Source organism: Myotis davidii, unplaced genomic scaffold (genome assembly GCF_000327345.1).
Source record: "Myotis davidii unplaced genomic scaffold, ASM32734v1 scaffold820, whole genome shotgun sequence".
In the NCBI taxonomy this organism is placed as follows: domain Eukaryota; kingdom Metazoa; phylum Chordata; class Mammalia; order Chiroptera; family Vespertilionidae; genus Myotis; species Myotis davidii.
Window position 1 is genome coordinate 12,796 of NW_006291981.1, and position 13,865 is coordinate 26,660.

Here is a 13,865-nt window from a genome sequence, read left to right on the forward strand (position 1 = left end):
TGGAATAAGCCAGTCAATAAAGGAAAAATACCACATGATCTTACTCATTCATGGGTAATAAAGACCATTATAAACTTATGAACAAAAATAGATACAGAGGCAGAGCTGCCTCAAACAGATTGTCAAACTGCAGCGGGAAGTCCGGGGAGAGTATGGGGGTAGAAGCGGGGGGTAAGAATTCAACCGAAGGACTTATATGCATGCATATAAGCATAACCAATAGATATAAGAAACGTGGGTGTGGGAGGCCAGGAGATTGTCAAGGTCGGGGGAAAAAAGGAGACATATGTAATATCCTTTGTAATACTTTAAGCAATAAAACAATTACAAAAAATAAAAATAAAATGCTCATGTCATAGGGTGTTCTTTTATTTTATATTGATAAACTTTGATTCTTGAGGCACTTAAATAAGGAATGTGAGGTGTCTTATAAAAAAAATTAATCATTTCAAAACGCAGAAGTATGGATGTCAGTGTAGAGGGTGGTATGGAAAATGTGTGTGGCGGTATGATGCCTAGAAACTTGGTGACAGTGGCTGGGGTGTGTCGCAGAGAAGTTAGAGCTGTGTGTGTCTTATCAGGTCCCGCCTCCAACGTAGGGGGTGGTCAAGTTTGGCTGCAGTATTTGGGTATATACAAGACAGACCAGGGAAACCCAGCAGAAAGGAGAGCCATGTAGATGAGAGGAAGGAGCGATGCCTTCAGTTACGATAGCTGACATCCACAATTTCACATTGAAATTGAAATACAAAATACCTTCCCCCCAAACATCAGAGTGATTTAAAAAGGCTTTCCTGTTGTTTGAGGACAGACTTCTCTTCCTCTTACAATTAAAATTAAAGTTAAATAGTATTTTGCTTCCCATTTAAGGCACATTCTACACATGTTGAATTAAAGTTGTGAAAGTGGGCATCCTTGTCTTGTTCTTGATCTTAAGAAAAGTGTTTTTAGCTTTGATTCTTGAGTCAGATGTGGATTGTGGTTTGTTATAGTACCCTTTGTTATGTTGAGGCATGTTTCCTCTGTTCCTACTGTGCTGAGAGTTTTTATTACAAATGGGTGCTGGATTTTGTCAAATGTTTTTTCTGCATCTATTGTCCTTCATTTTGTTTATGTGATGTATGACATTCATTGATTTGTGAATATTATACCGCCTTGCATCTCAGCGGTAAGCCCCACTTGGTCAAGGCATATGATCTTTTTAATGTATTTTATGAATTTGTCTTGCTAATATTTTGTTGAGGGTTTCTGCATCTATGGTCATCAGGAACATTGGCCAATAATTTTCTTTTTTTGTAATGTCTTTAGCTGGTTTGTTATCAGGGTAATGCTGGCCTTGTAAAGTATGTTTGGGAGTCTTCCTTTCTCTTTAAATTTTTGAAATAGTTAGAGACCAATAGGTTTGAATTCTTTGAACGTTTGGTTAAATTCACCTATGAAGGCATCAGGTCCAGGACTTCTTTGTTGAGAGGTTTTTTTTTTATTACTGCTTCAATTTTGTTTGTTCTTACCAGTCTGTTCAGGTATTCTATTTCTTCTTGATTCAGTCTTAGAAGATTGCATGTTTCTAGTAATTTATCTGTTTCTTCCAGGTTGTTTGATTGGTTGACATATATACATAGTATTTCCTGATATTCCTTTGATATTCATTTGTCACCTCGCTTTCATTTCTGATTTTATTTATTTGGGTCCTCTTCTTTTCTTCTTGATGATTCTGGCTAAAGGTTTGTCAGTCTTGTTTATTTTTTCAGAGAACTAGCTCTTGGTTTTATTGATCTTTTCTGTTATTTTCTTTAGACTCCAGATCATTGATTTTCACTCTGATCTTGATATTTTCCCTTCTACTCACTTTGGGCTTTGTTTGTTTTTCCTTTTCTGGTTCCTTTACACGTACGGTTAGAGAGTTTATTTGGGATTTTTCTTGTTTCTTGAAGTAGGCCTGTATCACTATGAATTATTTTCTTAGAATTGCTTTGTCTGTGTCTCAGAGATTTGGGGCTGTTGTGTTTTCATTTACATGTGAATCAGGGTATCTTTTGATATCCTCTGTGATCTCCTTGTTAACCCATTCATTGTTTAGTAACATCTTATTTAGCCTCCATGTGTTTGTGTGTTTTCCAATTTTCTTTTTGTAATTGATTTCTAGTTTCATACTACTGTGATCAAAGAAGATGCTTGAAATGATTTCAGTTTTATTAAATTAACTGGTACTTGTTTTGTGGCCTGACATGTGGTCTGTCCTTGAAAATGTTTCTGTAGACTTGAATGTATATACTTAGGGATGAAATGTTCTATCAGTATCAATTAAGTTCATCTGCTCTAAAGTGTCATTTAAGGCCACTGTTTCCTTGTTGATTTTCTATCTGTATGATCTATCCATTGATGTCAAAGGAATGCTAAAGTCCTCTCTGTGACTGTATTACTGTGGATGTCTCCCTTTATATAACTAGTGCTCCTACGGTGGATGTGTAGATGTTTACAAGAATTATATCCTATTCTGGGATTGATCCCTTTATCATTGTGAGATGCCCTTCTTTGTCTCTTGTTACAGCCTTTGTTTTAAGTCTAGTTTGTCAGATAGAATTATTGCTACCCTACCTTTTTCAAGATTTTTATTTCAGTGAAATATCTTTTCCATCCCTTTACTTTCATTCTGTCTATTGGTATGAAGTGAGTCTCATGTTTATGTTTTAATAATTTTTTTTACATTTTTCGTGTGTGTGTCCCTTAATTTATTGTGATTACATATGACCTTCCTACTTTTGTCTTTTAGCCTTGTACTAGCTTTATGGTTGATTGATCCACTGCTTTTACTGTGTCTTTGTCAGTGAGAATTTTTTCATATATATAAAATTTTTTCATAAGACATATGTTAAATATAAAATATATTTTAAAATACGTTTTTATTGATTTCAGAGAGAGGAAGGGAGGGGGAGAGAGAGATAAAAACATCAATGAGAGAGAAACATCAATTGGCTGCCACCTTCACCCTCCTTACTGGGGATAGAGCCTGCAACCCAGGCATGTGCCCTGACCGGGAATCGAACCAACAACCTCCTGGTGCATGGTCATCATGCTCAACAAACTGAACCACACCAGCTGGGCTTATATATTTTACTCATATTTTTTATCTATTCTTTTCTACTGAAAGAAATGCTTTTAACATATCTTACAATTCTGGATTAGTGGTGAACTCTATTAGCTTTTTCTTGTCCTTCAATTCTAAATCATAGCTTTGCCGGGTAGAGTAGTCTTGATTATAGGTCTGTGCTTTTCATTACTTTGAGTATTTCTTGCCATTCTCTTCTGGCCTGCAAGGTTTCTGTTGACAGTCTCATGGTAGCTGCCTTGTAGGTAACTAACTTCTTTCCTCTTGCCGCTTTTAAGATTCTCTCTTTGCCTTTTACCTTTGGCATTTTAATTATGCTGTATTTTGTTCTGGGCCTCTTTGGATTCATCTTTGGGACTCTGTGCTTCCTAGATATATATGTTTATTTCTTTTCCCAGGTTTAGAGGAGTTTTTAGTCATTATTTCTTCAAATAAGTTTTCAATCCCTTGCTCACTCTTCTCCTTTGGGTACTCTTCTCCTCTTCTCATATGAATGTTGGTATTTTTGATGTTGTCTAAGAAGTCCCTTAAACTGTTCTTGTTTGTTTTTATTTTATTTTAATTTTTTGCTGTTCCAATTGGGTGTTTTCCACTGTCGTATCTTTCATGTCACTGATTTGATCCTTTGCTTCATTTAATTTGTTATTGATTCCCTCTAGTGCATTCTTCATTTCAGCTATTGTCATCTTCATTTTTGACTGTTTTTTTTTTCATGGTTTCTATTTTCTTTTGTATGATTTCTATCTCTGAAATTCTCATTGAGTTCATCTGTTCTTCCCAAAAGTTCATTAGGATCTTTATAACCAGGGTTTGAACTCTGTATGTGGTAGATTGTTTATCTCTATTTTGTTCTTTTTCTAGATTTTTGTCCTGTTCTTTCATTTGAGATGTATTTCTTTGTCTCCTCATTTTGGCTGCCTCCCTGTGTTAGATAGGGTTTTTTATGTCTCCAGGTCTTGGTAGAGTGGCCTTATGTAGAAGGTGTTCTGTGGGGCCCGGTGGCACAGCCCCCAAAAAAAATGAGGTGGGCGTGGGGGCCCCGGTGCCCCCCCCCCCCCCCCCCCCCCAGGTTATCTGAGCTACCCCTACTCTTAACCATCTCCCTGGGCTATGGGCTCTGCCCTTCCCACAGCTCCACCCTTCCTCCTAATCTCTCTGTGGCTTCTTCTGTGTATCCTTAGTCATAGGAGTTCTGTCCAGCTGGTCTTCAGATGCTTCTCAGTGATGGTTGTTATATAATTTAGTTGGAATTTTGTGTGGTTGTGCGAGGCGCTGGGCATAGAGCTTCCTGCTTAGCCATCCTCACTGAATGTCCCACAAGTGTGTTCTTTTCATTCTTTCCAATTAGGAAAAAAATCTCCAGAGAAAGAGAATAACATGAAAAATTAAAAATTTCTCGTTTTAATGCCTAGGGTATATAATTTCATTTTATTCACATTGAAGTAATTTATTTTTTTGAGACCTGAGCTATATTAACTCTGAATTGGGGTAATGGGCATTAGCTGTTAAGATTAGTTCTTGATTTTCCCCCCATTACATTTCTGCTTCAGTTAGAAAAATAAAAACAAAAAGATAATGTGCATATTTGTTAATTCTCTTTTACATGAAGCAGTATTTATAAACATGGGGTTTGGAAATTTATTTAGTAAAAGCAGAGCACACATTTGTGAGCAGTCTGGACTGCTTATGTGTTAGTTTTGATGTAGAAAGTAGAAGTGCAGTGCTGTCCTGACTTACTTCTCTTACCTCTGCTTTTGAAGTGGGTATATAACTCTCATCTGCAAACAATCTTTAAAAATACTTAAAATCTGCAATATAATGGTGATTCTACAAATCCATGTGAATGAAATGTCACAAAGACAACGCCTTCCTCCCAAGATAATGAGTGCATGCAAACCTTGGTGAAACAGTCTAATTAACTTATTACAGCAGTGTCAGTGTCCTGGCTTAAATAGTACACTATATTCACGGGAGATGTAGCCTATGGGGAAAGCTGGATAATGAATACCCAGGACCTCTCTGCTATTTTTGCAATTTCTTATGAGTCTGTAAATGGTCCAGAATAAAAAACTAAAAAAAATCCATCCATTAGGGGCAACTTGAATAGCAGTGTTATATTTATGTTATGGCTTCCTCAGGCATCTATACTAATAATAGCCTAGGTGGCATCACGCCCCCACATCGTCACAAGATGGCCATCACAAGATGGCTGCCTCACACGGAGGAGGCGGGTCGCGGCAGGGGAGGGCAGTTGGGGGCAATCAGGCCTGCAGGGGAGCAGTTAGGGGGTGATCAGGCCGGCAGGCAGAAGCGTTTAAGGGCAATCAGGCAGGCAGGCAGGCAGGAAGGCAAGTGGTTAGGAGCCATTGGTCCTGGATTGTGAGAGGGATGTCTGATTTCAGGTTTAGGCCCGATCCTAAACTGGCATTCAGACGTCCCCAGAGGGGTCCCAGATTGGATGGGGTGCAGGCTGGGCTGAGGGAACACACCTGCCCCCCACCCCCATGCACTGATTTCATGCCCGTGTGCATGAATTGCATGCACCTGGCCTCTAGTTAAATATAACGAGATAGATTTGTGTATACTAATGTGAGAGGAGCAAGGCCCATGCTAGATTCTTGAGTAAAAAAGGCAACTTGCAGCCCAATATGTGTAAGACAATTCACATTTGTAAAACAGCAACAACAATGTCAAACCTTGTGGTTTTACAACAAAAGCTACATATTCCCAGGGCACAAAGGTTTAGAAAGGTGAACACCACAGTGTCAACACTGGGGAGTCTTGGGAAGTAGGAATTGGGAGGCAGGCATTCACTTTGTACCTGTTGCACGGCAGGACTGTTTGAACTTTTGACCATAAGCATTTCTTATTTTTATAATTTTTATAAATTAAACATGTAAATAAAGAAAATGTAGGGGCCTAATGAGTCTTCTGGCTCTGCTGTGTGTCTGCAGACTAGGGTGCTGATTTGCAAGTTTTTCAATGGTTTTATTCAGCCAACAACCTTGTTTTGATCTGTCTGGTTTGAACTGTTGTACGTCTTATTCTTGCCAAAGATAATCAATCCTGTTACTTTCAGATACCAAAAAATTAACCTCTATCAGACCTGCCTGAGCTCCATAACAGTTGGCTCCCTGGACACTTATGAATATTCCTCTATGACAACAGAGCCCTTGTTTCTTTAAAGTTATATTCTTGGATGCATTTTTAATTTGTTCTTGTCTTATAAAAAGAGAACACTGTAAGCATTTGTTTTGTCTTGATGGCCAGATATTTTATCCATATGCTGTGCACGCGCCACGTGCACATATGTTTGAGAGAATACGCCACACAGACCAAGGGTTTCTGTCTGACTGACTTCCTCACTGCCCTATCCCCAGTGCCTAGGATAGTGGCTGGCCCATTGATGTTGCTCAGTGAGTGGTTGTCTGTGTGGGCTGGGATATCACTGATAATTACACACTCTCTCCTCTGCCTTGCACAAAACCACTTTGATACTGAGCTTCCAGAATGACTTTTCAAATGTAAATGTTCTGCAAGTGGGCTAGGGAGGCCATTTGTGGTATCACCTATTTTACCCTCTGCTGAAGTGCTTCTTGCTGCAAGGAACAGACACCCACCTGGCCCTCCAAAAAAAAAACAACCCATGCGTTCTCTTGAATAGCAGGTGCAGGCTTTGGGCCAGCCAGGTCTGTCCATCTCTCAGCTCTGCTGTCTCCAGATAGCAGAGTAGCCGTATCATGTCCAGAAATGGCTGCGTCCAGAGGCAGAGAAATGGGAGTCTCTGGTTTCTTGGTTTTCTGTTTAAGACCAAGGAAATCTTTCCTTGGAACCTACCACTGGTGGGGAATGAGACCCCGTGATTGGTTTGGCCTGTATCAGTTTGCCTAGTCTGTTCAGGCTGCAGTCACGAAGTAGCACAGGTTGAGTGGGCTATACACAACACATGCCGTTTTCTCAGTTCTGGAGGCTGGGAAATCCATGGTCAAGAGCCTGAAAGTGTCTGAGGAGGGTCCACATCCTGGTTGTCCCTGCATCCCACCTGGCAGAGGGGACAAAGGAGCTTCCTTGGGTCACGTGTATAAGGGCACTAATCCTACTCAGGAGGGCTCCAGCCCCATGGCCTGATCACGGCTCAAAGCCTCCACCTCCGCTCAAAGCCAGCCCTTGACCACGCAGCGGGCTGCTGTACAGACTGGGAGGCTTCAACAACAGAAACGTATTTTCTCACAGTTCTGAAGGCTAAAAGTCCAGTAGCAAGGGCCCAGCAGGGTTGGTTTCTGGTGAGGCTTTTCTCCTTGGCTTACAGCCCTCTGCCTTCTCACCGCATCCTCACAGGGTCTTCTCTGTTCATGTGCCTTCCTGGTCCCTTCCTCTTCTTCTATTGGATTAGGACCTTTATATCTTCTGATATTAGTTACCTCCTTAAAAACTTGATCTCCACACACCGTCACATTTGGAGCTAGGGCTTCAACATATAAATGGGGTGTCATAATTTATTCCCTAATTGGACCCAGCCTGATTTTTGTTGGGAGAGACAGAAATATGAATAAAATCAGGGTTTTAGGGGTGGTGATATCAACAGTTCCTCCACAGTCAGCTGTTACCTTAATTATTCTGGCAACCTAGAGGGACACATGGAAAGGGTGGCAATTGCACTGAAGAAGACTTGTTTCATTTTTGGACTTTGGGGCTAGACTTAAATACAAGTCTCATTTCCACCACCAACTAGAGAGTTGCTTGACCGTTCTGAGCTCTGGCTTGCTTGGCTGTGAAGGTGGGGGTAGTTCACATGGGCCTCCCAAGGCTGCTGTGAAGAGGAAATGGGAAAGGTATGTGAGGTGCTTAGCCCAGCACCTGTGCATGGTGGGTGCCCCTGTCAGTAGTGCTCTTGTCCTTGGGGTGACCTTGTCTGGAAATCTCTTGGCGATAAGTGTTGCTTTAGGTTCTCCAACGTGATGATTTTTAAAACCTTCCCAAATCACTACCTGACGAATAATTCTTCCAGGATTTTTTTTAAAAACGGGAGCTCTTTTAAAGATATGTAATTGTCTTAACACATTTCGTACCGCTCAGGAGTTTTCTCGTCTTTCGCGCGCCATCTGTTAAGGACCGCTCACGAGTGTTCTCGTTTTTCACGCCCATGGAAAAAGGAGCGAATCTAGATACTTATGTAAATTTTGTTTGGTCCCTCTTCATAGAGGAAAATGTTTTACGCAGTACCATACGTTAAAAAAGTACTAGGAACCTTTAATTATTTAATTGTTTTCTGTTTCTTTGTTATGGGGTGGGGCCAAAACATTAGTAACAAAGAAACAATTTCCGGAGGATGAGGCCCAGAAATCAGGATTTTAAAAAGATTCCCAGGTGATTCTAATGTGCAACCAAGGTTGAGAACCACTGCTCTAGAGCTATTGACAGTACACCAATGAGTAAAGCATTAATTTTCATTTGGGGCAAAAATTATGCTTCAAAATTCGTGGAGAGGAAATGTGGTGAAGAGCATGGCCTTTGATGAAAGATGGCTGAGTCACCTCCAGCCTGCGCAACTAGCTGTGTCCCCTGGACCAGCACTCGCTTTCTCATCTGTGAAATGGGAAAATAGGATTTTGCCTCTGAGTGGTCACAAGTGGTGAGAGCACAGGTGCTAATGCCCCTAGCTGTGACAGGTGGGCACCCAGCACTGGCTGTGTTTGTTGTTTTACTGAGAATCCACTGGCACTACATGAGCGGGGAGGACAGTGGGGAGTCATAGTCCTGTATGCCCCCCAATACCTCCCTCACCTCCTGCAGTAGCACCTGTATTGTCTGCCTGAGGAAGCCTAGGCCTAATGAAGTCAGCCGACTGACCCAAGGTCTAACTGTTGGTAATTGGAAAGACAGTATTTGCACCCACGGGAAATGCCACAGGGCGTACTTTCTCTCCCGCTCCTCATCCCTGCTGGGCAGGGAGCACTGGGGAATGGACAGGAGGCTCACGTAGAGTACTACTTTGGAAATCTCTTGTGAGAAGTGTTGCTTTAGGTTCTCCTACATGATAATTTTTATTGTTTTAAAATTTTTTTTTTTAGAATCTGCTAACCGAGATGATGGAGCGATGCAAGAAACTAGGAAATAAGTAAGTATTTTAAAATTCATAAGGCATGAGTTGGAAATGGAGTTGGTTGCTTTTTTTGAGCTTGGCATGCTTATGTGGGCAAGAGAGCCACAAGAGGGGTACGACAGTGTGGAGGTTAGGCTTCAGATGACGGACTCCACTCTCTTCTAGCTTTGTGAGCTTGGGTTACTTACTTGACCTCTCTGCGACAGTGTCTCCTTATCTGTAAAATGGGTTTAATAATAGTCCTTTCCTCCCGGGGCTGTGATAATTGGTAGGCTCAGGATGAACTCATATTCCTGTCCCTCCTTTTGGTGGTAGATGTCTCTAAATCACTGTGTCCCTAGGTCCCAGACAGGGATTTTTATAAGAGATGTGAATGGATATATATTTACAACATGGATCAATATTGTTACTTAATGTTTTGTTTTATTAGTGCACCAGTCTATTGAAGCCTCAGTGTACTTCTGTTTCAGTGGATTTGATTGCTTGCTTATTTACCTGTCCTTCCAGCCACCTACTCACCCACCCACCCATCCATCCATCTAGTCAGTTTAATGTCGATCAAATTCCCAGCATGCACAGACACTGTGGTAGTCTCATAAGCATGTCAAACTCGAGGCATGTGGCCCACTGGCCACGAGTTTGACATGCTTGCTGGAGGTTGCCTTCTAACTCTAATGTGGTTGTCTTCAAACCTTAAAGAAAGGGATGCCAGTCATCCTTCCTGCAACATATGCCCTAAAATTAAAGTGGCTTTCTTCCGGGGGCTCTGTGATTGGGCATGCATGTCTTGCAGTGCCTTGCTGTTGAATTCTGTGATGTCTGCTTTCCGGGCCGAGTTCATCGCCACCAGATCCCTCGATTTCATCGGCATGATCAAGGAGTGCAGTGAGGCCGGCTTCCCCAAGGTACAGCCTGGCTTCTGCTCAGATGGAGGACGGGCAGCAGGGTTGCCCCAGTACCTCTGAGGGGAAAGTCTGGGGTCAGGGCAGCTTGGCCATCAGGAAATGAAGGGAGGCTCTGTCTGAAGAACATGCTGGACCATGAGTGGAGATTAGGATTGTTAGATGTCTAATTGCTGAGCATCCGGTCTCCCTGAGAGTCCTAAATCTGTGGGATTAGCTCACTGTGAAGCTTTTAGAAAATACTTTGGTCTTATGTCTCTAAAAATATATCTTTACTCATTATTTATGAAAAGCCTCATCCCGCAGGACATCAGGCCCACAGTTAGACTGTACAAGCCTGGCTCCTTACTTGCCCTTCTCCATCTACCTTGTGACGTTTGTAGTAGGATTCAGAAAGGGTCATGGGATATATGATAAGCTCAGTGTGACAGCCTGAAATTGTTCTGATTTAAAATCTCCAGTAACATAATGATTGTGTGTTTTTCTTAGCATCTTCTTTTTCGCTCACTGGGGTTAAACTTGGCCTTGGCTGATCCTCCTGAGGGTGATCGACTTCAGATTCTCAATGAAGCTTGGAAAGTTATTACTAAATTGAAGAATCCACAGGTGGGTGACCATTCTGACCTTAGATCAGCTGCTTTTTGTCCAAGTTATGCAGTATACTTTTACTTTTTTTTAAAAATTATCTTTTAGGTAATTGTACCTCATTTGTTTAAGAAATCTACTTCATGCCCTAGCTGGTTTGGCTCAGTGGATAGAGCATTGGCCTGTGGACCAAAGGATCCCAGGTTTAATTCTGGTCATGGGCACGTATCTTGGTTGCAGGCTTCTCCCCGGCCCAGGCCTTGGTCAGGCAGGGCTTGTGCAGGAGGCAACCAGTTGATGTGTTTCTTTCACATTAATGTTTCTCTCTGTCTTTCCCTCTCTCTTCCACTCTCCCTAAAAATCAGTGGAAAAATATCCTCAGATGAGGATTAACAAAGGAAGGAAGGAAGGAAGAATGGAAGGAAGGAAAGAAGGAAGGAAGACTTCTTTTAATTCTATTGTTAACCTACAATGGAGAACTTACAGCTTTAAAGATGTATTTCTCTGGTATTTTTACCCCAATTATGTCTTATTCTTGAATCCCCAAGATGCACTAAAAGAGCAAATCCTATATAATAAAAGCCTAGGTGGCGTTGTGCGACGTCGTCACAAGATGGTTGCCACAAGATGTTCACCACAAGATGGCCAGCAGGGAAGGGCAGTTGTGGGCAATCAGGCCAGCAGGGGAGGGCAGTTGTGGGCAATCAGGCCAGCAGGGGTGGGCAGTTGTGGGTGATTAGGCCAGCAGGGGAGCGGTTAGGGGGTGATCAGGTTGGCAGGCAGAGAGGTTAGGGGCAATTAGGCAGGCAGGCAAGCAGTTACAAGCCAGCAGTCCCAGTTTGTGAGAGGGATGCCCGACTGCCGGTTTAGGCCCGATTACTGGCAGTTGGACATCCCCAAGGGGTCCCAGATTGGAGAGGGTACAGGCCGGGCTGAGGGACACACACCCTGCCCATGCACGAATTTTGCGCACCGGGTCTCTAGTTTATAAATATTTGAAACTTTTAAAGACCCGTGACTTTGAAAACAGCAGCCAATATGCAGCAAGCAGTCTGTAGTTTGGGTTTGAATATACCAACCTAGTAGGATATTATTTCCTTGTTGATTTTTTTGTCTGGAAGATGTATCCAGTGATGTGGGTATAGTGTTAAAGTCCCCTACTGTGACTATATTGTTGTCGCTCTCTCCATTAAAATCCACAAAGAGTTTTTTAAAATATATTTTGGTGCTCTTATATTGGGTGCATATGTTTATAAGGGTTATATTTTCTTGTTGGATGGATCCCTTTATAATTATGTAGCGACCTTCTTTGTCTTTTGATATGGCCTTTGTTTATTGCACAGCTGGCATGACTCAATGGTTGAGTGTTGATGTATGAACCATGAGGTCACGGTTCAATTGCCAGTCAGAGCGCATGCCCAGGTTTCAGGCTCGATCCCCAATGGGGGACGTGCAGGAGACAGCTGATCACTGATTCTTTCTCATCATTAATCTTTCTATCTCTTTCTCCCTCTCCTTTCTTTTCTGAAATAATATATATACCTATATATCTATATATACCTATATATAGATATATATACATATATATATTTTTATGTGTATATAAAATATGTATATATTTTTTTAAAAGAGTAATTTATTGATATTTAGAAAAAGAGCAAGGGAGATAGAGGGAGAGAGTTAGAGAAACATCCATGTTAGAGCAAAACATCAGTCAGCTGCCTCCTACACACATCCTCAGGGGATCAAGCCTGCAACTGCGGCATGTGCCCTTGACTGGGAATTGAACTGACAATGTCCTGTTGCATGGGATGATGCTTAGCCAACTGCGCCACACCTCTCAGGCTAAGGGCTTTGTTTTGAAGTCTATTTGATCAAATATGAATATTGCTACCCCAGTGTTTTTTTCCTTTTCATTTGCATGGAATATTTTTCTCCATCCCTTCACTCAGTCTGTGTGAGTCTTTTGTTCTGAGGTGGGTCTCTTGTAGACAGTATATATATATATGGATCATGTTTTCTTATTCATTCAGCTACCCTTTGTCTTTTCATTGGAGCATTTAATCCATTTACATTTAAGGTTATATTGATAGGTACTTATTTATTATCATTTTTTTTCTTTATGCCTATGTTCCTCTCTCTGAATTTCTTCTTCTTATAGCAGTCCCTGTAACATTTCTTGTAATGCTTTTTTGGTGACAGTGTACTTACTCCTTTAGTCTTTTTCTGTCGGGGAGGTCTTTATTTCGCTTTTAATTTTGAATGGTAGCCTTGCTGGAGAGAATAGTCGTGGATTCAGGACCTTGCTTGCATTACTTTGAATACTTCATTCCAATTCCCTTAGGCCTGAAGTGTTTCTATTGATAAATAAGGTGATGGTCTAATGTAGGAACTCCCTTGTAGGCAACTTTCTGAGTCACTCTTGCTGCCTTTAAGATCTTTTCTCTGTATTTAATGTTTTTCATTTTAATTCTGTGTCTTGGGTCTCTTTGGTCTAATCTTTATTGGGACTCCCTGTACTTCCCGAACTTGTGTAATTTTCCCCTTCACCAGGTTAGGTAAGTTTTCTCTCATTGTTTCTTTAAACAGGTTCTCTGTTCCTTGCTCACATTCTTCTCATTCTGGGTCTCCTATGATGTGGAAGTTGTTATGCTTCATGTTGTCCCAAAGTTCCTTTAAAGTACCTTCCTCCTTTTTAATTCTTTTACCTTTTTGCACTCTAATTGGGTGTTTTTATCTAACTTCGTCTTCAAATCACTGATTTGATACTTTGCTTTATTCTATTTACTTTTAATTCCTTCTAAAAACATCATATATGGTGTTCTTCATTTCTGACTGTTTCTTGGTCATGGTTTCTATTGTTGTTTAAGTTCCCATTAAGTTCCTTATAATTCTCACCAAGTTCCTTGAGCATCCCTATAACTATTAGTTTTCATGGGGTGGCCTTATGTAGTAGGTGTCCCAGTGGTGCAGTGTCAGATCTCCTCAGCTGGGTGCTCTAGGTGTCCATTGTGTGGATTATGTGGGTTCTTCTGTTGTAATTGGATCTATTTATTTATTTTAAAATATATTTTTATTGATTTTAGAGAGGAAGGGAGAATAGAAACATCAATGGTGAGAGAGAATCATTGATTGGCTGCCTCCTGCATGCCCTCTACTGGGGATC

At 41.3% G+C, this 13,865-nt stretch overlaps 1 protein-coding gene across 1 annotated transcript in view; it reads left to right on the forward strand.

Moving 5' to 3' along the window:
• The window catches only part of LOC102768453 (chromosome unknown open reading frame, human C16orf62), a 68,465-nt gene that overhangs the window by 10,586 nt on the left and 44,014 nt on the right, over nt 1-13,865 (forward strand). The window contains exons 3-5 of the mRNA XM_006765345.2: nt 9,181-9,227; nt 10,006-10,117; nt 10,604-10,720. Coding sequence (XP_006765408.1) covers nt 9,181-9,227; nt 10,006-10,117; nt 10,604-10,720 — 276 coding nt within the window. The remainder of the gene's footprint in view (nt 1-9,180; nt 9,228-10,005; nt 10,118-10,603; nt 10,721-13,865) is intronic.